This window comes from Odontomachus brunneus, unplaced genomic scaffold (genome assembly GCF_010583005.1).
Source record: "Odontomachus brunneus isolate Ranch 3 - 2012 unplaced genomic scaffold, Obru_v1 Obru_scaffold_071, whole genome shotgun sequence".
NCBI lineage: Eukaryota > Metazoa > Arthropoda > Insecta > Hymenoptera > Formicidae > Odontomachus > Odontomachus brunneus.
The window spans coordinates 1,117,556-1,143,546 of record NW_022639521.1 but is presented as its reverse complement, the minus strand read 5'-3'; the positions used below and the strand labels follow the sequence as shown (position 1 = coordinate 1,143,546).

Below are 25,991 nucleotides of genomic sequence, written 5' to 3'. Positions count from 1 at the left end.
ATTATTCATTGATTTTTGTAGAACCCGCGACCAACTGAAGTTCACTTGGAGCGCTAATGATTATAATTACTCTGATTATTTATCAAAACCATTAACAGTGTTGAATGTTATAAGTAATGAGCAACTCGCATTCCGTGTAAATCATATAAGAAGCTTTGTCATTCATATTATAGACGGAATTTTCACGGATACTTGCTCATTATCCGCTTGGGAAGTCTTTTTGCATACACTAAACGAGGGGACAGAATTATTGATTATAATGATAGGAACAGAATTTAAAAACATACCATGGGATGTTTGTGATATGTGCCGTGCCGCGGGTAAAAAACTTAATTTTGAATATCGCGCAATATTAAACGAACAACACATACAACATTTGTTCTATGTTGAATCAGATTTGATAGTAGGATTTGACGCAGATCTTAGGAAATTTGAAGCTAGCATCATAAAAGCATTATTATTTAGTCAAAATTGTCTGTTAATTTTAACGGCTAAATCGAAAAGCAATGCGCAAGAAAATATCATGAAAATAAAGGAAGTATTGGGTATAAAACCCACCTATTTCGTCGAAAATGATTTCAGCAGTATTAGACCATATAGAGATTATGAGAACAATACGTTTTCTTCTAACAAATATTTAATTGTATATAATGATACGTACGTTCGAAACGATTCGCTTCAAGCTGGTAGCAGTCATCAAGTTTGACTGCATCATTACTTTGGTATTATTATTGTAAACAAGTTGTGATATGGATTGTTCTAACAAATAAATTGCGAACATTTATAATAAACCGTGTTCTGAGAAAGAATTGAAATATAATCACATTCTGATTTCTTCTATAAAAATATTATCTCGTTGTCGCATGTACGACGATCAAACATAACATTATACCTAAGTTGTATGTACTAAAAGTAACATGAATAGAAATGACCGGAGCAGTATCGCGAGCCACACGACTGCGCATGCGCGAGTCATGCAACGATAAAAGCCCTAAAGAAAAAAACCTGGTACATTCCTGTTAAAAGGATGATGTCAGCAAAAGTAATAAAAAAAGTAAGTAGCAAACTGTTTGTCAGATATAAATAGCAATGTCAGATTTAATATATAAAATTAACAGCCACGTTACTCTTTTTGAACCTAAAAAATTTTTCCAAGTCGGTTGGTAGTATTTTTACCTTGAGAACTTATCAGTTACTCACTTTTACAATCCCAAAAGTAGCAAAAGTAGCAAAAGTCTCAAGTAGTAAAAGAGGGCAATGAAAAATCAGTTGTTTTCTTTGTCTAATTGCCTAATTGGTGGAAAAAAGGGAAGAAGAGAAGCAGTCACACGATTCACTTACTTGTTAACGTGCCTCAATAGTTATGTTGAATAGTATTTTGCGCCGCCAGAAGCTTTGCAACTGTTCGTAAGACTTCCTGCTGAATGACACTTAGCGCTTTACAGTTTTCCAAAATGTTTACTAAGCAGTCCAGCATATTGTAAGTGTGCTGGGAAAAATGGAGACTGCTTAATAAATATGTTGAAAATGCGCAAATCGCCCGTGGCAATCAAAAGAAACTATTATTACAACAGTTGCAAAGCTGCTGCCAGCGCAACGGAAAGCGCTTACTGAGTTGCTTTTCCTGCCGAATGTAGCCATTGACATGAAGATGAAGAAGTGAAGAAAAAGAAGAAGAAGCAAAGCGCGTATGAGGTTTGTGCCTCTTCTTCGAACGAGATACATATTATGTCCCTCCTTTTCTCACTATGTCTAACTCTCATATCCTTCTATTTTATCTAGACCCGTATTAATCATTATCATTTAAAATTTATCTCAAGTGAGATACTCAGATTTTAATTCAGAGCTAAAGGAGAGTTTTTCAATTGAATCATGACTACAGATATAAATGTCACATATATAATATACAACTGAAAAACTTGGATCTAATTCTGAACATCACATGAAATAAGTTTCAGATGGTAACTCCCAAGTAGCGCATAAAAGCTTAAAACGGTTACGATAACATTGTTGTAGCTTAAATCGCAGCATTTTTGTCTAGCACAGCTATTGTAACTGTGACGTTTTGACAAAATTGTAACAGCAAAACAATATTTTCAGATTTTGAAAATGATGTCGCAGCCATTTAGCAACTATTTTTCTGTAAATGGGTTGTCATAGTCAAATTACAGCAGTCAAAATAAAAATAAACAAACTAATAAACAGAAAATGTTTTTCATATGTAATATGTAAATTAATGTTCTCACACACACACATACACAACACATATACAGTAAAAGTTAAATTTTAATTTTAAAATTAAACGTATAATATAAAAATATTGTGTGTGTTAAAAGAAAATTAAAAATAATTTTTTTATTTAACTGCAACTGAACTTCGGGCAAATCGAAACTGTCGCCTCATTAAAGTGAAGTCAAATTTAGAGGTTAATAGAAATTAATAGATCATTGCAAATTATTACAATTTATAACATATAAACATACTAGAGCGGACGCAAATTCATAAGTACATTAATTAACAGAACACAAATCCTTAAATAATAATTTTAGAACCGCATAAATGAATGCATGAGTCTGCATCGCTGATATATGTCAAATTTAATATATAAAATTAATAGCCACGTTACTCTTTTTGAATTTAAAAAATTTTTCCAAGTCGGTTAGTAGTATTTTTATCTTGAGAACTTATCAGTTACTCACTTTTACAATCCCAAAAATAGCAAGATGACTGAGCCTAGTTTAAACTTTTCTTTACAGTTGTTATCGTGCTTTTACAATCATTAATATAGCTAAAATATCTGTGACTGAATTATGGCTCTTGTTATTGTTATCATAGCGACTAACCAATTAAGGCAGTTAAAGTGACTGCGTCTCATTCTAGTTTTTCTGATAGCTGTCACAGCGATTTCACAGCTATTAATAGCTGTGGAGTCATTGCTGAATAGCTATAAATAGCTAAAACAGTGACTTATCGCAGCCTTTTTTAGATTTCTCAGCACTTTTGCAATTAAAAGTCCAGCAAAATAACATTGGCTGCCAAACAGCTGCAATTAAGGCTGGCAGGATGTCATACTAGCCACATTTTTGCTGTCGCAGCGAATATAACTAGACTGTATTACTTGAGCTATTAATACGGGCCCTACAGTATACCTACTATATGACCAAGAAAACATCTGATTCAGAGTATCTGTGCCCTTCAATCTCACAATCAGTTATGTCTATAACTAAGTCAGTGCGCAGTCAGTCTCCTTAAGGGGATGCTGAAGCTGAAAACTTTACCGGCAGAACACTGACATTTTTCTGCAAAATTTACGTCGTACTAGTTACACAGAATTACAAATGCTTTTACGCAACGAAAGTAGCAAAAATAAATAGGAGCACTGCTCGATATGTGACGAAAACGAAGAAGAAATTTTTAATGTAAAGTCTCAAGCTGTCAGATAGTGTAATATTTGCCTAATCCAAAAATCCCGCAGCTTGTACACACCGAAAGTGTGGATGCTCCAAACAGAAAAATTTTGAAGAACATTCCTCTACCTTCGCATCTGCATTTGGAAGCTTAAAATTATCGAAAAAAAGTTTGCAGAAAGATTTCTACCCGATGAAAAATTTGTCATGCAAAATTTTGTATGAAATTTGTCCATACATAATTATGTATAATTATATATAATCATATAAAATTATATATAATTATACACAATTTTGTATAACAATATGTATAATTACATATAAATTTATGCGTAATTATGTAAAATTATATATGAATTTATATATATAATTAAACATAATTATATATAATTATATATAATTATATATATAAATAGAATGTATGAACATGAATGCACAAATTTGATACATAATAATATATAATTATATATAATTTTATATAATTTTATATAATTATATATGAAAAATTTTTCATTGGATATATACAGGGTGGACCATTTTAATCCATCCAGTCGAATATATCGAAAACCAAGCACGGGAGAGAAAAATGTTTCAGACAAAAGTTGTAAGGCTTAAAAAAACGCATTCAACAATAGTAGTTATTTGACATAGGATGGCGTCGTCAAGGTCAGAACAAGGTCAACTTTGCTTTTTTAAATAGAAATACATATTTTTTATTACGGAATTTTATTCAACGTAAAAACGCAAATAACTTTTGCTTGAAAAAATTTTTTATACGACCTCTATTTTCTTAGATATTTACGTAAATATCTTAGAAAATAGAGGTCGTATAAAAGCAAAAGTTTTTCAAGTTTTTTCAAGCAAAAGTTATTTGCGTTTTTACGTTGAATAAAATGCCGTAATAAAAAATATATATTTCTATTTAAAAAAGCAAAGTTGACCTTGTTCTGGCGACGCCATCCTATGTCAAATAACTACTATTGTTGAATGCGTTTTTTTAAGCCTTACAACTTTTGTCTGAAACATTTTTCTCTCCCGTGCTTGGTTTTCGACATATTCGACTGGATGGATTAAAATGGTCCACCCTGTATATATGATTAGGTTTTCCGTTGAAGATGATAAAACAAAGCAATACACATTCATGTAAGTTCTACATATACAAGAAATACAAAAAAGATAACGTGACTATGTTGACGATCGTCTCTGCGTTATCGACATTGTTCGAGTTCGTCATCGACTCCAGCATCCCCTTAAGTCTACGGATAAAGGTAGAGGAAATTCTTACACGTTGCAGACGCTGCTGCAAGGATCCTCATACGTGCGGCGGCCTGGCTCTGCGGACTGCGGCTCGGCCGGAGGGGCGCCGATCGGTGATGCCCCTCCGAGGATCAAGGAAGACGACCTGCGTGGACCCCGTCTTCTCATCGCGAAGTTCCGCTCCCGCGACGGGAACCGCGGCGTTTTCTTCTTCATTTCCGACAGCTCTTTCACGGAGAGCCCGTCGTCCCACACCATGTTCCGCGCGACTCTACCGAGGACGATCAGTCACGCTCGACCAGACAACCAGGTTGGGGGGTCAGATTAGAGAACCGGACTCGAAACGGCGCTCGACCGGAGGAGAATTCGTGGACCAGGCAAATTTTATCGTGTCGATGGCAATACTGATAAGGACGCGGTGATAGCGGCCCAGAAGAATATGACGGCCGTCGAGATGCCTCCGACCTTCGATATAAAACTGAAACCAAACCGTGCCAAACGCGGTCACCCGAGACTGGCCGAGAGGTGGGGAGAGGGGTGGTACACTTTGTCGAAACGCACATGACGCGATAAATCGAGTTAAGTTAATGCGATTACGAACGGAATCAGCGCTGCGCTGGCTTTTGCGGTTAAATTCGCTCGCTCGCTCGCTCGCTCGTTCGGCGATTCGGCGGAGAACTCGGGGCGTCGAATAACTTATGAATATTTGGGCGGAGCATCTTATATGCGAGAAGAAGGTTTAATTAGCGGTGAGTGGAAAGAGTGACGACTGTTTCAAGTATTTCCAGTGCATCTTCTTCGGGCCTATATAGACAGATGTGTGCGAATCTGCCAGCAACTTTACTAGTCGATGTGTAACGGTTGTATTGCTTATGAATGACACTCATATTTACCACACAGAATGACAAAAGATTACAAAAGAAACACGAAAATAATTATTACAAATATTACTCGGAACAAATCAAATATCGGACCATGCAAATATCATACCTATTAAAGTATAATATAAAAACCTGAGAGTAACTTTTAATTAGTTGCTGAATCAATATAACCACATCCTATTTCCAAAATTGGATAAAGATTGATAGAAATATAGACAAATTTGATTAAAATATAACATATGACTATATGACTTTACCTAAACTTCATCATTTCTATCAAAAATGTCGATTTCTCGCATTTCAGTTTATACAAAAAAAGTTATCAATTTCTATTGTTTTATATCGCGCGTGATTTTAATAATTAAATATTATACTAAACAATTAATATTTATCCAAATATACCTATACATTCTTTTTATTGTAATTTTATTATTTTTTTTTATTAAAGACACGAATTAATTAAGTAGATTTTTCTTATATAATTCAGTCAAATTTTTTAAACAGGGTAAACATTTACATCATCGTATAAAATGATGAATTTTTTACTTACTACGGTAAATTCTCAATACATGATTATAATTAATTAAACACAATGTATATTTGCTCCATAAATGTAATTTAAAGAATTGTAGAATTTCCAACATCGATTTCCTTACGTTATGACAATCATGATAGTCTCTCTGAAGAGTCTGTGTGGGGATTGTAACACTCTTATATCGAAGAATTTCAGAATGCGTTCGATTTCCCTAATAGAAAAATTTATATATCAATGGTCACTAACAAAAGTCTCACAACACATTCTGTATCCAATAACAGAATTCATGTTTTAGTGATTCACAGGAATATTTCTCTATTGGATACCAGACGCGTTGAAAAACTCATCGAAGTAAAAGTGTGCAACATTTTATCCATTGATTGTAGCAGTTTACGCTAAAGTTGTGACATTTGCAACGAAGTAACATATTTCAAGAATTTCTTACGTCAATGTATCGACGTAGAAAAGCTAGTATACGTACATGAACTATGACTCGCAATCATGACTATTTGATACGCTTTTAATTTGACCGGAAAGACGAACGTGTAAGTTAAAAACCGTTGGACTAACAAGTGTATACAAATAAAGTGAATACGTGTAAACCGAACAAAAAACAAAGAACAAAGCCGAATGACCCGAAATACCATAAATTTCCTTACCAAAAACGAGCATAGTTGGTTGCACAACACTTTAAACACAACGAAGATTTGGGAGCTCACCAAATCATCAAAATTAAGAGTCATTACCGATAAGTTTATGCACACACAGTGGTAATATAACTAATAATATAACTAATAAATATAAATAATAATGAATAATGATAAATAATAATAATAATAATGATTCATAATAACAGTAATAATAAATAATATAATTACTGCGCAAACTTTGATCATGTCTAAACGTTTTACAACTAATTATATATTTAGTTTCAATACGAACAGTTTTCTTTCGACGCGAGAACTTCACCTAATGAGAGAACTTAACTTCTGGAAATTGATCAAAAACAAGTTCTCTCCTTGGATCATTGATTATATTATGAAATGCAAAACAAAGTATTTGAATCTTATTTAAACAAAGTGTATACTCTTCTGCTTTAAGGGGACTGGAGGATCAGATTATCTGAAAATTGTGCTTGTTCTTTCACAATTTTTTATGATAAACTGAGTGAATATGCAAAAGTGTTACTTTGACGTGTATTTATACAACATATAAAGAGAAGAAAAATATAACTTTGATGATCAAATATTTAATATAAGTGTACGGTACATGCAGTTAAAATATATTTCGTTTTTCTTTTCAAAGTCGTCATTTTGCAGTAATATCTTGACTCTCGGTAGTCCAATTAAGTTGAATTTTAGGTGGAAAATTTCCATTAGCTTGTCGTTATCGTGTGAACCACTGTAGTAGAAATTGAGTAAAAATTAACAAAATTGCAAATATCTTAATGGAATATTATTAAAAATTTTCAGTTCTTTTATAGTAAAAAAAATTAATATTTCAAAATTAAATATTTTCACGAGTTTGTCAGTGCAAGCTCTACTCAGATGTTCATGTGTCGACAGTTCGAAGAGAAAAGAGCACGCGGACTTTCGCGTTGGTTAATAACATGGATTATTCACGAACGCTGCCGATACCATCCTCTTAGATACCGACGTGGCCGATGAATCACGTATTTCTTAAGCATGAATTGCAACAAAGTGCGAGTCGACGAAGCCACCGCGCCGAGCAGACGCGTCGCGAAATAACACTCTTGCTTACGCACGTCACGATTCGTTGAGTATAAGTACTTTCACTTCCACGACTAGAAAAGCCATGGACTCGCCATCGATTAAGGTGGTTGCTTCATAAACCAATTTTTTAAGGAATCTTTTCGAATTTTAACAATACAAATAAAAAATTTTAGCAGTATATTAATCGAAACATGATTGATATACATATGTGCAATAGAAATAGAATAAATTAAAAATTTTAGCAGTATATTAATTGAAACACGATCGATATATGCAATTAGAAAAGGTTGACCGTGCCAAAGCTGAGACAATTGAAATCCAAGTTGTCACTATTTATGTATCATACGTAGGTATGAAAATGGCTACTAATATTACGTTTCCAATACTAATAACCAAATTACTTTTATAGTTTTAGCGAAAACAAGAAGATGAAATAGAGAGGAAATATTGTAGAAAGTGGAAATATTAGAAATATTGTAGAAAAATTATAAAATGGTTGGCTATTTAATTTTCAAAAAATTGATATGTAAAGCATGCCCCATTTATGATAACGATTGAAGTATACGACAGCTAACCTATAATTTTGTAATACTTTATCAATAATTAAAAGGCATGTAAGAGTTTACCTACAGGTGTTGTAGTGCCTAAATAAAAACTAATCTTATAATTAGTGACAATTCTCCAGAAAATGTAGTAAAAAATTTATTTCTTAAGAATGACAAATAAAAATTCACGACACACGTTTCGGTCATAAATAGACTCTCAATGGTAAAAACAAATTTAAAACATTATAGAATACAAAAAAGATGTCAAAGCGCAACTACATACTAATATTTTAAGTAGTGTATTTATTTTATGTGCTACATTTACTGCTCCTTGGTTAAATATCTTCTTAACCACTTTGCGCTTACATTTTCTTCCCGAAATCAGTACCAAAATGATTCAATTTTTTCTGCGAAGAAAAATATTTACTCTTAAGTTTACTTATTGTTTTCAAACCTGCTAATTTCAAATTTTTAGTCAGTTTCACAAAATTCAAAATAACGAATGCAAAATTACAGGACTGAAAATAATAAATACTGAAATATATTTTGTGTTTATTTGCATGATACTCAATTTCTATGTATTTTTGAGGATATTCTGGTAAAAGCAAAAAAAGAATGCAACATCGGATTAGAAGTCTTTTCGCGACACATCCTGGATATTTTACAATGGAATACAGCAGATCCTAATCGTTTTCTTTTACTCGACACTTTCAGATACATCATTTTGAATTTTACAATAACAGTTACAAATTTTTGACATCAGTATCTTCGAAAACCTCCAAAATATCATCCTTATTTAATATATTAAAAATTGTTTCCTGCATTTTTTTAGGTTTTAAAAAATCACTTTTTTTACAATGCTTAGATAGCCGTAACTTTGTAAAAAGTAACTTTTACTATTAATATACTTAATTATTGGAAAATACGATTCTTTAGCTTTAATTTCCATCTTGGTTTATAATAATATCACTGATTATTAAGTTATGAAAGGAAATGTTAAGCTAATTCGGCGGGTTGGTATAGTCTGCGCTTATTACGCAGAATGATTAAAGATAGGATGGCTAAATTATCTTAGAGATCTGTAATCAATGTGTAATAATGCGAGAAATGCGGTAAAACATCCAATATCATGATTATTTTTTTTCGAGTAGCGCACATTAATGTGCGTCTATTAGTACGTATGATCAGTGTTGCTGGATTTGGTAAATTTGTGCCACATTTGGTACTTTTTCTTCACAATTGGTACGTTAGTACTACAATGCATAAAATGTGTACAAATAGGGCCAGTTTTAATACATTTGGTGCTTTTTGCTTCATCAGAGCTGCGTTCCAAAATCCTACTCGACGAGTAGAGTAACATTCAATTAACCAATCCCATACAGAACAAATATCTGAAATACATCTCATGGATATTCTGTAGATATCGCGATATCTATAAGATATCTATGAGATGTAATTCGGATATTTGTTCTGTATGGGATCATGACAAAGAAATCGTAGTTATCTTTATTCTGATTGGTAATTTAAATACTACTCTACCCGTTAAATAGAGTTTTAAAACACAGCCCAGATAATCAATTAAAAATCTTTTCCCCTAACGTGTATTCATCTTCTAATGATTATGTTTCGCTCAGCACGCATACTAGGTGTCATTCTATTCTCGCTTCTCATTATATGTTATAGAATTAGAAAATATAGAAACATAGAAACGAGAATAATTTAACATTATTGCGGATGCTATGTGGTACCTAATATTAAAAGTCAGTTAAGTTAAAATAAGCTTAGCATCTTAGTAACAAAATTTGTAAACTGTTATTAAAAACTACTTTCCAATCAGATTATTTCTACTTTTTTATAAATAACATAAAAAGGTAATTTCGTTCTGAACAAATCTTTTGTGTATTTGATAGAATAAATATATCATATTATATATGTTACATTTATATTTGTGATTTTCAGGCAACTTTTTAATATATTTTTTAAGTTAATAATAATGTTCGATATACGCAATGAATAAAAATAAAAAAGGACATAGGCCTAGTACATTTTGACGGAATCTGATACATTTTTCTGGTACTAAAGTTTTCTTTCCGCCTGTATATGATATGTTCACACATATGCTTAACACGGACAGTCCCAACCAAAAGTATTGATACGTCAAAATACGAAAAACGATTATTTCTCTATCGGTTTTTAAACATTATATAAGTTTAATTGTATATAATATTCTCTTGCTATAGCGTGAAAGTTGTACATCATAAATTACATTTATAAACATTCAGCATACACAGATTTGTAGGGCTTCTTCGTGTTATGTTAACCATCACTTAACATAACTTTCTAGTAATATTGTTACGAAATAACTAGCTTAACGTCGAACAAACATCGTGATTGATAAACCAGAGAGAAAGTTAAATTGCGTTTGTCAGATGCACATTAATCAGCAAAACGGCCTTAACATGCAATGTAACTAGATTAGGATTTTTTAATTGTATGCACTATTCATTTATTATTTACTGATTTTATACAAAGAGGAAAAAGAAAGAGCGGGAATAAAAGCATTAAATTTATTGTCGCTTTATGTTAATAGCCAGAAACAAATATATACGTTTATAAAATATGTACTAGATGTAATTTATTGTATGATATTTAATAGAATTTTTTTAAGTTTGTGATTAAAATCGAAAATTCTAGTACTAAAATGTTGAGGCATTAATCCCAGTACTGAGCTAATAAAAAGGACATTCTCGCGAGTTAAACTTTAAAGGGAACCAAATATGATAAAATGATAAAAAATATATAATATTTAATAAATAATATAATGTAATATAATATATAAAAAATAAAATAAATAAAAATATGATATAATATAATGATAAAAAATGATAAAAATGATAAAATTATATTTTTAACTAATTTTAAATAAAGCATGCTTAAACAAAAGTTCAATTGAAAGAGAATTTTAAATACAAAGACATATAATATTAAAAATTAGAAAATTGCGATAAATGATCGTATTCTTCAAGATTCTTTACTCTAATTTTTAAAATATGTTATTAAAAATTATTATATGATAATTCTAAAATTCATTATATAAAATATAAAATATATATAAAATATATATAAAATATAAATATAAATTATACAAATAATATTATATTTATATAAATTTATATAAAATATTAGTATATTATAAAATATATATGTATGTATATTATTTGTAAATATATATATATATATATATATATATATATGTATATTATAAATATATATATTATAAAATATACATTAATAAAATTTATAAAATATTTATAAAATATACATATAGAGGATGTATGCTGCTGGTGTTTGTGTGCGTCGTTTTTAATTTTATTAAAAGGTTCTTTAAGCAAATAATTCTTTTTCTCAGAGCGGGAAAACATCAAGGCATCAATATAACTTAACAAAAAAAAAAAAACGATCGAGAAAGAAAAGCTTTTCACGAACTAAACTTCAGACGCTCAGATAAATAATAAAATTACTTTCTCTAATCAATCTCAAGTAGATTTTAGCAGAATTTTAATTTAGAACTTAGGTCGCGCTAATACATTAATGTTATCTAATTAATTATTAAAAATTTACAAAGTTATTAGAAAAAAGATAGGAGACTTTTTTATTTAGTTTGACCGAATGCAGAAGCACACGACGGCAGATGTCGCCACTGCAGCTCATCTATCATATCGCGTGATCATTCATAAACCTTCTTTAATTAATATCTCGATAATCATTGCGAATATCGCAAAATGGTATAGGACTTTTTCGTTTATCTTAAACCTTAATACTGTGCCTCCACGAGAACTTTTCGCGCGCGCGCGAAGACGTTGTTCTATTATATTATATTATTATTATATACTATATAATATTCTGTATAATATGTAAAGCTTTTAATAGCATATTAAAGCATATTATAAAATACTCTTATAATAACCTAGTTACACTACGGGTTAAGGTTATTCCACCGATTAGTGTACTGACTTATATACATTATGTACAGTCATTATGGTCAGTGGAATAAAGGTGGCGACACTTTTACCTCGAAGAATGAGAATGTGTCCGGTATTCCCTATAAAAAAATGGATCTCCTGAGAATTTCTGAAAGAGAAATCTCTGCTATTATAGATACGAATGTGTTGCAAAACTCATGGAGGAAAAAAGTGTCAAGAGCTGCGGTGATCTCGCTTTTCGATTCCGCGCGCGTTGAAGAAGAACGTGAGAACTGCTCCATACAGATTCAGTTCGTCAAGATGCTCTCCTGTGACAACCGGCCCGATTTCTATCACGGCACTACCGTTAAGCGAATCGCATGCTGACGCACGTGCCGAGAAGATGGCGCGAACCCGGGATTTTTATTGTTCCCTCGATACGCGCGCGGTGAGTCCCGCTCGCGGACAAACCCGACGTTTGCATATTCAATCAGCTGGTGTATCATCATCGTACGACTAATTGAGGAAAGGAGAGAAGATAGCTGCGAGGCGCTGTACGTCTGGCCGAGAATTATTACCGTCACGGGCTCTCACGCATTCGGATCTTTACCAATCGTTTCGCGCGGGCGCGCGCCCGACGAATCGACCTCGAACTTCGTCCTCGACCTTTCGTATCGTGCCGGCTCACCGCTACCGTGTTGTAGCGTTGAAACGCCTTCCGCGGCGATCCGCGCGCGAGTTTCGACTGACTCGCGGTCTGCCCTCCGCGAGAGACGAGGCGACGCGTTCTGCTCGGAGAAGGCCCGGTGACCTTCGGACGTTGGTTTGTATTACGAAGCATTGTCCTGGCCTCACTTTATGTCACCGTCTTCCGCGCCTGGCGCGTCTGCTTCTCGGAGAGCGGCGAGCGCCGGCAACGTTCTGTTCAATGCTGCGAGAACGTGGGAATATATTATACGCTGTCTCGCGATTTTCCTATCTCTTATATGAATTTTAGCTCTCTCTCTACGGGAAGAAATTATAATTATGATAAAAATTAATCTATCAGTCATCAAAACATTATAAATCAATGTCAAAGATTATAAAAAAATTATTAAAAAATTGATATCACAGAAATCAATTGAAATGAATATAATTATTTTCACATATATATATAAAGATATAAAATATAACACATCAATAATATTATATTGTTATTAATAGATATTAGAGGTCATTCAAGAATTACGTCACGCCACGAAAGAAAGAAGGATTTATTAGTTTGTGTGACGAATCTGTGATGGTAAAGGGAAGGGAAGAGAAGTAAAGGCTATGGAACGTTATATTAAAACTTGAATACTTAAACTTAGTTACTTAAATTTAGTTTTATGTTAATCAAAATATTAATCTTTGAAAATATTTTTTTTTTAAACATTCACACAAATATGCTAAAAATTATGAAATGATAAAATTATAAAATAAAGAATATTGATATATTTCATATCTTAAAATTATTTGTATTTTAGAAAGGAGGAGAAGTAATTCCACACGCCATGTAATATTGGAAAGGAAGTCTAAGTACTTTATAACAAAATGTAACGAAAAAGGAGAAGGAAGGAGAGGAGAAGATAAAAACATTCGTGTAATGTAATTGTTGAATGGTTCTATTATAATAATATTAATAATAGAGATAATATATATATATATATATATATATATATATATATATAATATATATCAAAATATAAATACTTTTCTCATACATAAATATAAAAAAATCCGTGTATATGATAATTAGAGTGGATATTTTGATAAGTGGGTTAATATTTCTGTCGGCAAACGCTTGCACTATCTAGAAAAATTTTATTGGCTAAGGTGACAAATTTTGGATCAAACTTGATTTATTAATATATTAAAAAAATATAAATAATATGAATAATGAAAACACACATACATAAAGAAAATTATTTTTATATTCTTTACTTCTTTTCTAATTGTATTCTAAAATTACGTTCAAAAATATCCTTAATATTTAAGAAAAAAGATCTAGAATGCCAGTTGCTTTATTGATTTTTAGACTTCTTTAGACTTGAAATTGTTAGTAGGTTATGCTATGTACACCATTATTTTATATAGACTCAAATAATAAGAATGTATACATTATTAATATAAAATTTAGTATCCTAATAATATTTGCTGCCTCGTAATTGGCACAAAAAATGCTTCTAATTTTTTTTAATAATTTAGAATAAACTAATTTAAAATCTAGTCAATCCTCTTAAAAATATGATTTAATTGCTTATATTGGTATCAACAGTTTGTCTTAATATTCGATCGACAAATTTATATAAATGACTGAAAGTTGCTTTAACCTTAAATAATCCATAAAATTAGGATCAATAATTTTTAATGAGAAAAATATCTTCTACTTAGGACAAAAATAATAAATTCACGAGCAACGTCGCGACTTGATTTATAAATGCGTTATAATATATCTCGAATTTCTTATTTTTTAGATTAATACATAAAGAAAAATATAATTAATTTTATATATGAATAGAGAATATATATAAGTATATATAAATGTATAATATGTATAACAATGTGTAATGTATAATAATGTGTAATAATATATAATATATAATATACAAATATATAAATGTAACGTGTAAAGAGAAGTGAGAATATATTTTTAGACAATAATAATATTACTAAAATAAATATAAAAATCGGTTTGAAAATCGTGGTAAACACGGCTGTCGCATTTATCGGTGAACGCGTGTGTAATTTGAAAACTGTTTAGTTCACAATAAGAAAAATAACTTCGATTCTAAAATAAGCCATGAGTTCACGAATAACGACAGTTCTCAATTTAGAAGTTTACGTTCAATAAAGAGAAGAGGAGATACAAAAAACGAAAAAAGAGAAAGCAAAAAGATACAAACAGACTTGTCAAACAGTTCGCGCGTTTGTTGCATCAGTCGTAAGTAATTGTCCGAGAATTGTTCCGAGATCTCTCTTTTTTTTCGCGACTGTTTCTGCGGTCTGCATCTCGGCTCCGTCTGCGTTTATCTTTATTCGTGCCAGCGCGCGTGCCTGAACGACCTTCCGTGAATCACAGTTTAAACGAATCCGTTCGTGCCGCCGCATCGTACCGATTATAGCATTCCGGTGGGCCAACCGAACACTTTCCATTAAGCAACTAAAGGAAAAATCTTGTTTACCCGACGACATCGAGTTAGGGCTTTAAGGAGGCTGGAGGGTCAGATTGCCTGAAAATCGTGCTTCTTTCACAATTTTTTATGACAAATTGAATGAATATGCGAAAGTGTTATTTTGACATGTATTTATACAACATATAAAGAGAAGAAAAATATAATTTTGATAATCAAATACTCAATATAAATGTATGGTATATGCCACTATAATAACCACTATAATAGAAATTGAGTAAAAGTTAACAAAATTGCAAATATCTTAATGGAATATTATTAAATTTTCAGTTCTTTTATAGTAAAAAAATTAATATTTCAAAATTAAATATTTTCATGAGTTTGTCAGTGGTTCACACAATAACGACGAGCTTATGGAAATTTTCTACCTAAAATTCAGCTTAATTTAGCAAAATAACGACCTTGAAAAAAAAAACAAAATATATTTTAACTGCATGTACCATACATTTATATTGAGTATTTAATCATCAAAATTATATTTTTCTTCTCTTTATATGTTGTATAAATACACGTCAAAATAATACTTTTGCATATTCATTCAGTCTGTCATAAAAAATTGTGAGAGAACAAGCACGATTTTCAGGCAATCTGACTCTCCAGTTCCCTTAATTCCGAAGCGCAACCAATAGCAGAAATATCTGATATCGATATGTTTACAAACGCTGTTCTTTTGCTTAATAAACTTGTGAAGCACATATGGAATATCATCTCGCAATGGAACCTACTATGACTGCTAATTTAATCTAATTTAATATTTAAGCGTGCTGTTAGTTCTTACAGAACGAGTACACTTTTATACAGAAAGAACGATACAAACAATATAATTTTATATTAAATATCATTTATCTTATCGCGTTGTTTGACAGAAGAAACACTATTACATAAAAAAATAAAAATAAAAAATAAAATCTTAACTAAATTCTCTCGGTCAAATAATACATTATTTGGTTACATTTTAAATTTTATTTTGTTGGAGATTAAATCATGTTATATGATTGAAAAAAGATTATTGTTTTAAATGTTTTGTTTTTCACTCTAAGCTATTGTTAGGCTCTAACCAATCTAATGTTAGGTTAAAAATCCAAGAGCAATTATGACGTCTCTAACTCACTAACGTACACACATACATTCTGTCAATTTTTTGAACTTAATAAAATTTATTAAATCTAAAGAAATCGTTCTCTCTGTATATATTGCGAAGTACGTTTCTTTATTTTAATCAAAATGTAATATAGCGATGAATTTCTTTGGCTGTTAAATTAAAGGGTTAAAGATTGAATCGATTTTCTCCATGTTTATCGATGAAACTTAAAATAAAGATAAAAATAAGAACAAAGATGAGGACAAGGTCAAAGACAAGAATAAGGATAAGGATAAAGATAGACTTGAATAAAAAGGGGACTTATAACGAAAAAATGGAGAATGGCTTATGATCTCAACTAATAAGAAATTTATCAATTCTTTCCGAGAATAATTCGAAATATTTATCGTAAGTTATTCGTAAATCGATAATGTAGAAAGATCTTGGATAAATATTGTTAACATCGACAAACCTTGGTATCGTGAGGAGTTTGCGTGAAATCATAGACTGTGTCGCTCGTTATGAACAGCTTTTGCTCGTATCTACGTCAACACTAGCAAAAAGTTTCTCTAGAAGGTCAGAATAAAATTTGACAAAAAACAACGTATAAATAATAGAAAAAACTTCTCAATGGAAAAACATGTTGATATGCTGAATGTACAGGGTGTTCTAAATTTACCAAGTTATTTTTTACAGAATTTCAGATTAATTTGGAATTGATTTTCCTTTTCTTTAATGTCTCGAGGACCAAATGCTTCTTAACCCTCCATTGCCTTCGCCTCGTATGAGATGAACACTCAGTCAAAATTTTATATTCTAATTATTCAAAGATGGCTTAACACACAGTTGAAACTTTCTGCCGTTTCATTTACAACTTTTTATATTATATTTGTATGATCGTTTTCTTAATTCCGTTAGTATAACTTTTAATAGACATTAATCTTCCATTGATTTCGTATGAGGCAAGCGCCGAGTTGAAATTTTATTTTCTAATTATATAAAAGTAGCTTTGCAGCTTCGTTGGCTTTGAAGCTTTCTGACTGTTCACTTACAACCTTTTAGATTATATTTATATGGTCATTTTCTTAATTTCGTTAGTATAACTTTTATTAATAGACTCTAGAAGTGTTAGTGCGCGCTCATAGCGAGAGTATATACGTGACTTTAATGCGACTCGTGTTGTTAGCAAATTTAAGTTTTATTCTGATGAATCGATAATAAATCAATGTTTTAATACATCTACTCGTTTCTATGAAGCTGTATTAATGCAGTAATAGTTAAATTTTAATTTAAATTTAATTAATATTTCGCTCATACGAGAACGTTCGTCAGCCAAACCAGAAATAATTCAAACGAACACCGGAATGTTGTAAATCAAATTAAATGTAATCAAATGTATAATCGTTGACCATGCAACTTAAATATTTCGATTGATCGCGCTGACTTGTATTCTTTTCTCTTACACTAAGAGAAAAATGTATGATATTTTAAACTATAATGGCATAATAAAAAGATTATAGTTAGGAATATAATTTTTATAGTAAATGTTACCATAATATTTACAATATAAGGATAGTATAACTGACCCGTGTAAAATTTTTACCAAGAATTATAATTATTTGAAATAAAAAATATAAGGTAGCAAATATTGAATGGTAAGAGAAATTAACTATTTTATATAGTCAATACAATTGGAATATTTGGCAAATATAGGTACATGTAACTATATTCCCAAAAGGTGCTTTACCATATACAGGGTGTTGAAAAAAAAGGGTCACATATTTTGATAGCAGGTAGTATTGATCAAAACAAGAAGAAAAGGTCTAATTAACATGGGTCCTAAGACTAATATCTTCTAAGATACAAGCTATTTTGTTATTTGAGCTCTTTGTCATTTTCTTATTAGTCGTGTCATCTTTAGAATGTAATGAACAAAGGAGTAGGGGAGAGTGGGGTACAATGGGGATATCTTTTTTCTAGGTGCCTTAAAAAATAAAAAATTAACAAAGAGAGATAAAGAAACAATTTTTATTTTAATATAAAATATTAATATGAAATTTTATTATGAAATTGCGAACTAAACGTAAATATCAGGAGAGAGAAATGAAGTTAGAGTGCGTGATTCTCTAAGACGTAGGGCTGAAACATGCGTGAGAGTGAATGGCAATCACATAGAGCACCTCCTCTAATGCTGAGTTAGCATTAAAAATTTTTGTTTTTTGTAAAAAAAGAGTTTTTATTTTATTATCATACATTCAGTTTCTTTACTTCAGTTTTTTTATGGAAGATAAATGATTACATTTCATATTAAAATAAAAACTGTTTCTTTATCTCTCTTTGTTAATTTTTTATTTTTTAAGGCAACTAGAAAAAAGATATCTCCATTGTACCCCACTCTCCCCTACTCCTTTGTTCATTACATTCTAAAGATGACACGACTAATAAGAAAATGACAAAGAGCTTGTATCTTAAAACAAATAACAAAATAGCTTGTATCTTAAAAGATATTAGTCTTAGGACCCATGTTAATTAGAACTTTTCTTCTTGTTTTGATCAATATTACTTGCTGTCAAAATATGTGACCCTTTTTTTCAACACCCTATATATAGAGTAATAAGATGGTGACTATAAATCTATGTTCATTCTACTATATCTTCATGTTTAGGTGAACTATAAATATATGTTTGAGGCCAAAACGAACTATAAAATATAGTGAGATTATAGTTATTCCAACTATTGTTTTCTCTCAATGTATTATATTTCCTCAATATTCTGATAAGTGCTTCAGTCTCGAGATTGCTTCGTTTAGAGATTGAGGCAATCCCTTGCAGCTAATTTCATACGAGAAATTAACGTTGCAGCACATAACGGACTATAGTTTGGAGTTTACCGCTCGCAAACGAGCTGAGCGTAATTGCACACAGAGAGAAGAAATACAACGCGGACGACACCACTTATATCGCGCGACAGCTCGCTCGTCATCATTAAGCCCGATGCCTGTACGAAGTTGTGCACGCTATCGCCGCGTTTGCGCCACTATAACTGCGATGAGTAATCCCGACTAATTTGGTCAACGAAAATCACGTCCCTGCGCGATAGCAGTCAACGCTCCTACTTCCCTCGGTCGTAAGATTATCTTTCTGTCCCGGACGCGACGAAGAATGAAGGCTGCGAGCTAGATTAACAACGGGAACCGCCTCATTGTTCTTTATAGCCGGTGTGAAGCTGGTATCTCACTTTTCGACACTGTCGGAGTTAACGCAAGTTCCATTTGTGTCTGCAAGAATTTTGCAGATACACAACAAAGAAGTTTTGTCGAAACAACTCGATAAGTCAGCTTTAGGTGAATCAATTGACCTGACTCCTTCAGACCAAATTTTCTTGTTCCTTTAGGGTAAACTTGGGTATTATGTCTATAGGCTGTAATTTCTCTAATAATTGCAAAACATTGCGTTTGTGTAATCAGTCACAAAGATAATCGATATTTATCGTATGTGCGTACATTTTTCGAAATAGCAAGATTATGAATATTATACTATATTTTTATTTTCAACTACCTGTAAAATTTCTCATGTGTCCACTAAAACTTGCTGTAACGTCGAATAAATTACAGTTAAGCTGTCGCAATCAACGTTAGATACATAAAGTAGGTATGTAAATTGTAATATAACATGCATTTTTATTTTCGTTTTCATTATTTGCTTATAAGTACTATTATAACGTCTTTCATTCACATTTTGGATAAGATGGTCCACTATCATTCTAACATTTATAAAACGAAAGTCATTATATTTCAAAAATTACTTTTAATATTACAGTAATTATAAAACGGAAGTCGTTATATTTCAAAAATTACTTTCAATATTACAGTAATTAAATCTTATATGCAATATGTTTTGATAAAAAATTGGATTTAGAATTTAAGTTTTGTAATAAAAGTTTCTATTTTATATGTAAATTATATTTTTCACAAATAATATGTATTAAATATCCTATACTAAAATGAATATGTCAAATTATGTTTTTTTCAATATTTTATAAATTAATAGATACAGAATCTTGAACATAAAATATGTATGGGTCATTTTGGCCATCTTGTCTTAAAAATTTAGGTAAGATGGTCAATGCTCATGTTTGGATATTTTTGTAATAAATAATTTCATTGAAGTATTTTTCTTTTAACTCTGATAGTATTACATACTGTAGGCTTCAGTGAAGTAATGTGCCAAACGTTATTAAGAAATAACAATTAGAAATGTATTTTTTTTGCATTTAAAAAAAACATGGCCATCTTATCCGAGTTTACTCTAATCTCTTGTTTGTGTGAAACCAATTCTAAATTTCGCTCAATGAGGCGATCATAAAACTCATTACGTTGTCAGTCGCGTTTGTATCGATTAAATTTAAATTTCCAACTAGAAAAAAATTATTTATATTATACAGATACATCAATTTTTTATAGTTGAAAGAACATCTATATCACAACTATTCAAATAGCTAAACCTGCAGAAGGAGATTTTATACGGTGTCTTCTGTAAATTTTGTCGGCAGCTTGCTAGTAAAAATACACAACACCTAGAAAAATGTAATCCCATTCAGATGTAATCCTCGTATACAGGAATCCTTTGAATTTTACTCTTATACAGATCCGAAAATTAATGACACACTCGATGTATGCACGTAGAACTCATCAAACCGAACACAAAAATTTTACCGTTTCGCAAACAAAATTTCGAGTGCTTGTCCCTTATAGAAATATCATACTAAGAATCATTGATAATTACTTATTATCCAGTATTTTTAATACTGAAAATAAGTAATTATCAATGATTCTTAGTATGATATTTCTATAAGGGGGGAATGTAGATAATGTAGTTCCTGATAAGTTTCAGCGAGAGTATGTATCATATCACGTCTAAATGGCACCTCAAAGTGTCAATTTGGCCAGCCAATTCGACAGAATCATCGCGATGACCTATCAGGAGCTCCGGAACTGTTGCGTGTGGAGCTTGCGCGAGATCTCGCGGTGCTGAAAAGTGGGTTGCCAACATCACACCGGGGCGGGCTCGTTAACGGGTTTGTTCGCGTTGCTTGCGCTTTTGACACTTTTGCACGTAATGCCCGTTGCACACCAGACGCGAGCGAAATTCAACGAGAATTCTTCTTCTCAAGAGAGCTCCAGTGTGCAACGGGCGTTAAGTGTAGAAGTGTCGAGAGTGACGCGAACAAAGCTATCATTCCTCCTTCGCACCTTTTCGGCGATACATCATCGGCGCCACGGCGTTTCAATTGTAAAGTCGCGGAGCGATCAAGAGTGAGCCCAGGGTGAAACATCGACGAAAGGGAGACCACACCCAGAATCAATCGTGCGATTTCCCGTCGCTGACGGGATCGATTGCGGGGTCAAACGGGGTTCAAGTATACTTCGCGCAGGCAGAAGCCCGCTCGAGGCCGCGAATCGGCCTGACGGACTCTGGAGCAGTACTCGCGCCAATGGAGACCACGTAACACTTGAAATACAGTGTACAACGTATACACATACATTATCCCTCTCAGCCACGTGTGACGGCAACGTTCGGACGACGCGATCGCGTGGCGTTCGCCGCGGCACTGAACGCGACCGACTGCGCTCTCTCGCAGTCGGTCTCTCGCAGTCAGTGGCATCTCAGTCGATAAGGATTATCGCGTAAGAATAGCGCCTCGTTATCTCGCAGGGGGCCCTCGACAAGTGCGATCAGCCCGACCGCGTTATTTGTAAAGCAAATGTCAGGAGCGCCGCCTGTATCTCCGCGTATCTCTCTCCTTCTCTCTCCTTCTCTCTTGTCACGACGCTTCGCGACGCTCTATCGTCTTCCTGCCTCTCGCTCGCGTTATTTAAATCACGGCCGGTGAATCGCCGCGAGATTGTTGCGCACGTATCTCAATGAGATGCGCCACGGAACACGCCCGTCATCCAGCCGGAAACGCCGCCGCGCGGTCGTTTCTTGGTCAGCGTCGGGCCAGGGTCATTCACTTATCCGCTCGCCGTCGATTTGTATTCCGGACGCCTCGAGAGATTCGTCTCGCGCGGCTGATCCGGTTTCGATCGATCGATCGATCGATCGGTCGGTCCGGATTCTCCGTCTCCACGGTCGTCCTAGTCGTAACGCGGCCTTATATTGTCGCAGCCACTTCGCGCACGAAATATATTTCCAATTGCGACGAGCCTCGGGCTTCCTAGACCGCGAGAACCCTTAGCAACGAGACTGCTAACTGACTTATCGCGTTTTACTGCACGGGCAGGCGGGAAGAGGGGGACGTTTAGTGCGGACGTCTCGGATAACTTAAGACGATTTGCGCGACGAGCCGAGGAGACTCGCGGCGTTCCTTAACCCGGCTGGGTGTTACGTTCGCTGCACGCTGCACTGAGGAAGACACTTGAAAATTTATTTGTATGATACAAAATTTATTTCCGTGATATAAAATATATTTCTGAGAAATCAAATTTGTTTCTGTGAAAACAATTTTTGTCCTATAAATAAATTTTCAAGTATTTTTTTCTCAGTGTGCTCTCTTAAAGTGAATCAGTAAAAATGTTTTTGTTCGAATCGGCAGAAGGACTATTTTACCGGTGATCCGGGAGTGCTCGCTGATTTTCGGTGAAAACATTCCCTCTTTATTGCTCCGTTTTATTTCTTATCGATTTTGATCCGTGAAAGAAAGATTTCATTATACAAGTTTGTTATACCTTAAAAAATGTCTTGCTGCTTCTAAATGTCACAGATACAATTTATCGTTATTTGTTATATCTCCTAAAAAATTGTATGTAGTACGTAGAATTTACAGCAGCAATATTTCAGCAATATCTGTGAGCAAATTTAGGTGGGTATGAGAATTATATATTCATTTGTCTTTCGTAATCTTTCCTGTCTACCATAGTAAATTTTTATAAAACATGTAACTGGCTTCAATTTGAATAGACACCACAGACTTTCTTTCTATATTTCACAAATGGTCCAGATAAAAATTATGTCTCTGTCATCTATATTAACTGAATACAAAACATATGCGATTTCGCCTGTTTGTTAGTCATTTATCCATCTTAGCAAAGTTCTTGTATTTTATGCATATTATTTATGATGCAGAATATATTGTGTGAGCTTAAATACACAATTAAAGAGATATTTGTATTTCTATAATAAAAATATTTTTGAAATATTCTAGGTAAAAAGAAACTTCACTATAGTTATTTTTTTAATTATTGGAGACAGAAATTTAACAGAGAAGACCAGGTCTAGTTGGCCCAAGCTGAGGAATGTGTCAGTCATGTGCTTTGTTTATATACTTATCGTGAAAAGAACGGTGGTAACGAAATTGCAAAATGTTCCTTTCAAAACATTTAGTACGTTTCTTTAAGTCTTATTAAAATAGAAATAATATAACAGTTAAGAAATAGAAAAAAGAAACTTATTTAAATGTAGCCAAGTACATTTTCGCGAGCGTTTCGAAATTTCATATTAATATTTTCTATCGTGAATGAATAAACGTTAAGTGTCATGTTGTTAGTTAGAATGAAGTTTTTTGTAAATATATGATATACTGTTTCGAGGACAAAGTTTCGAGTAAAATCAATTTTCATTCATAATATGATTGAAATCGAGTATATGAATGGATAAAGTAAAATTAGCTACTATTTAAGAAAACCAACATGTCCGTGGACACTTCTTACCAAGACCTCAGAATTACTATCAGTACATATTTTATATAAGGCTTTCTATCCTGAGTTGTTAACTTGACACGCCAAGATAGGGTACGTTGCAGCATATTCGTATTTTGGTTATTACAGGAGAAAATATATGATTTACCGCGTAGTTGCGGGCATAAAAATGTAGAAGAAGGTTCTCACACAACATAATGTTCAAAATTTGGACATAGGACGTCTTTAAGACATCTTGAAGTCGTCTTAAAGTCCCATTTTACAATAGGCGTTTTAAGACCTAAGCCTCTTTATGCTTTAAAAAAATTATATCGGTTCTAAGCCTCAAATCCTAAACTTTAAAAGATAGTAGCTAGTCAATTTGCTCAAGGCTTAGGGATTAGGGCTTAGGACAGCGCGAGAAACGCTTAAGACCAGAAATACATCATAATTTAGAACTTAAAGCATAAGGTTTAGAACTTAAAACACCTATTATAGAATAGGAATTAGTCTTCGGAATATAAGACGTTTCTAAAACATTTTTAAGATGTCTCTAAGACGTCTTAGTGTCGGTCTACAACCTTGCTTTAAGCTTTTAACTTGCCTTAAGCAATTAACAAACCGCAGTCAATTATTCTCCTTACATCTCAAAAATAATCAATTGTGATTGGTCAGTTGCTTACGACTTAAAGCTTAAAGCGAGGTTGTAAGCCAACACTTATGTTTCGATTTTAGACGTTGTGTTGTATGAGTTCTCTATCATGTTTGTATAGTTAATCGTAGTAATTAATCGTTTGACAAATTGTAACTTTGGAATTTTGAAAAATGTGCCATTTGGTCCCGATCTTTCCTATTATGTATTGTGTATATTGTCATTTTTCACGATAATACCATCATATTTCTTGCTTTTGGAGGAAATCGCCAGGAAGATACATGGACTATTTGTCTCATCTCGCTCGATTAATGCGATTGGCATAATTATTTATTATATATATACATATATATACATATACATACACACACACACACACATACATATATATACATATATACATATACACATATATACATATACATATATACATATGAATATATACATATATATATATATACATATATATACATATACATACACACACACACACACACACATATATATACATATATACATATACACATATATACATATACATATATACATATGAATATATACATATATATATATATACATATATATACATATACATACACACACACACACACACACATATATATACATATATACATATACACATATATACATATACATATATACATATGAATATATACATATATATATATATACATATATATACATATACATACACACACACACACACACACATATATATACATATATACATATACACATATATACATATACATATATACATATGAATATATACATATATATATATATACATATATATACATATACATACACACACACACACACACACATATATATACATATATACATATACACATATATACATATACATATATACATATGAATATATACATATATATATATATACATATATATACATATACATACACACACACACACACACACACACACACACACACACACACACACATATATATATATATATATATATATATATATATATACACATATATACATATACATATATACATAT

General features: G+C 32.2%; 2 protein-coding genes across 6 annotated transcripts in view; one reads left to right on the top strand and one right to left on the bottom strand.

Annotated features, from left to right (window-relative positions):
• Positions 1-2,249, top strand: part of LOC116846886 — a 7,220-nt gene extending 4,971 nt beyond the window's left edge. Inside the window, exon 2 of the mRNA XM_032821278.1 lies at positions 41-2,249. Coding sequence (XP_032677169.1) covers positions 41-706 — 666 coding nt within the window. The 3' untranslated portion in view covers positions 707-2,249. The remainder of the gene's footprint in view (positions 1-40) is intronic.
• Positions 1-25,991, bottom strand: part of LOC116846861 (four and a half LIM domains protein 2) — a 642,247-nt gene that overhangs the window by 419,912 nt on the left and 196,344 nt on the right. The window contains exon 1 of one of the 5 annotated variants that reach the window (XM_032821224.1): positions 22,156-22,292. The exons of 3 other annotated variants lie outside the window; for them this stretch is intronic. In XM_032821224.1, coding sequence (XP_032677115.1) covers positions 22,156-22,277 — 122 coding nt within the window. In that variant the 5' untranslated portion in view covers positions 22,278-22,292. Of the gene's footprint in view, positions 1-4,692; positions 4,953-22,155; positions 22,293-25,991 lie in introns of those variants that run through there. One more of the 5 variants, XM_032821222.1, reaches the window with a different exon arrangement.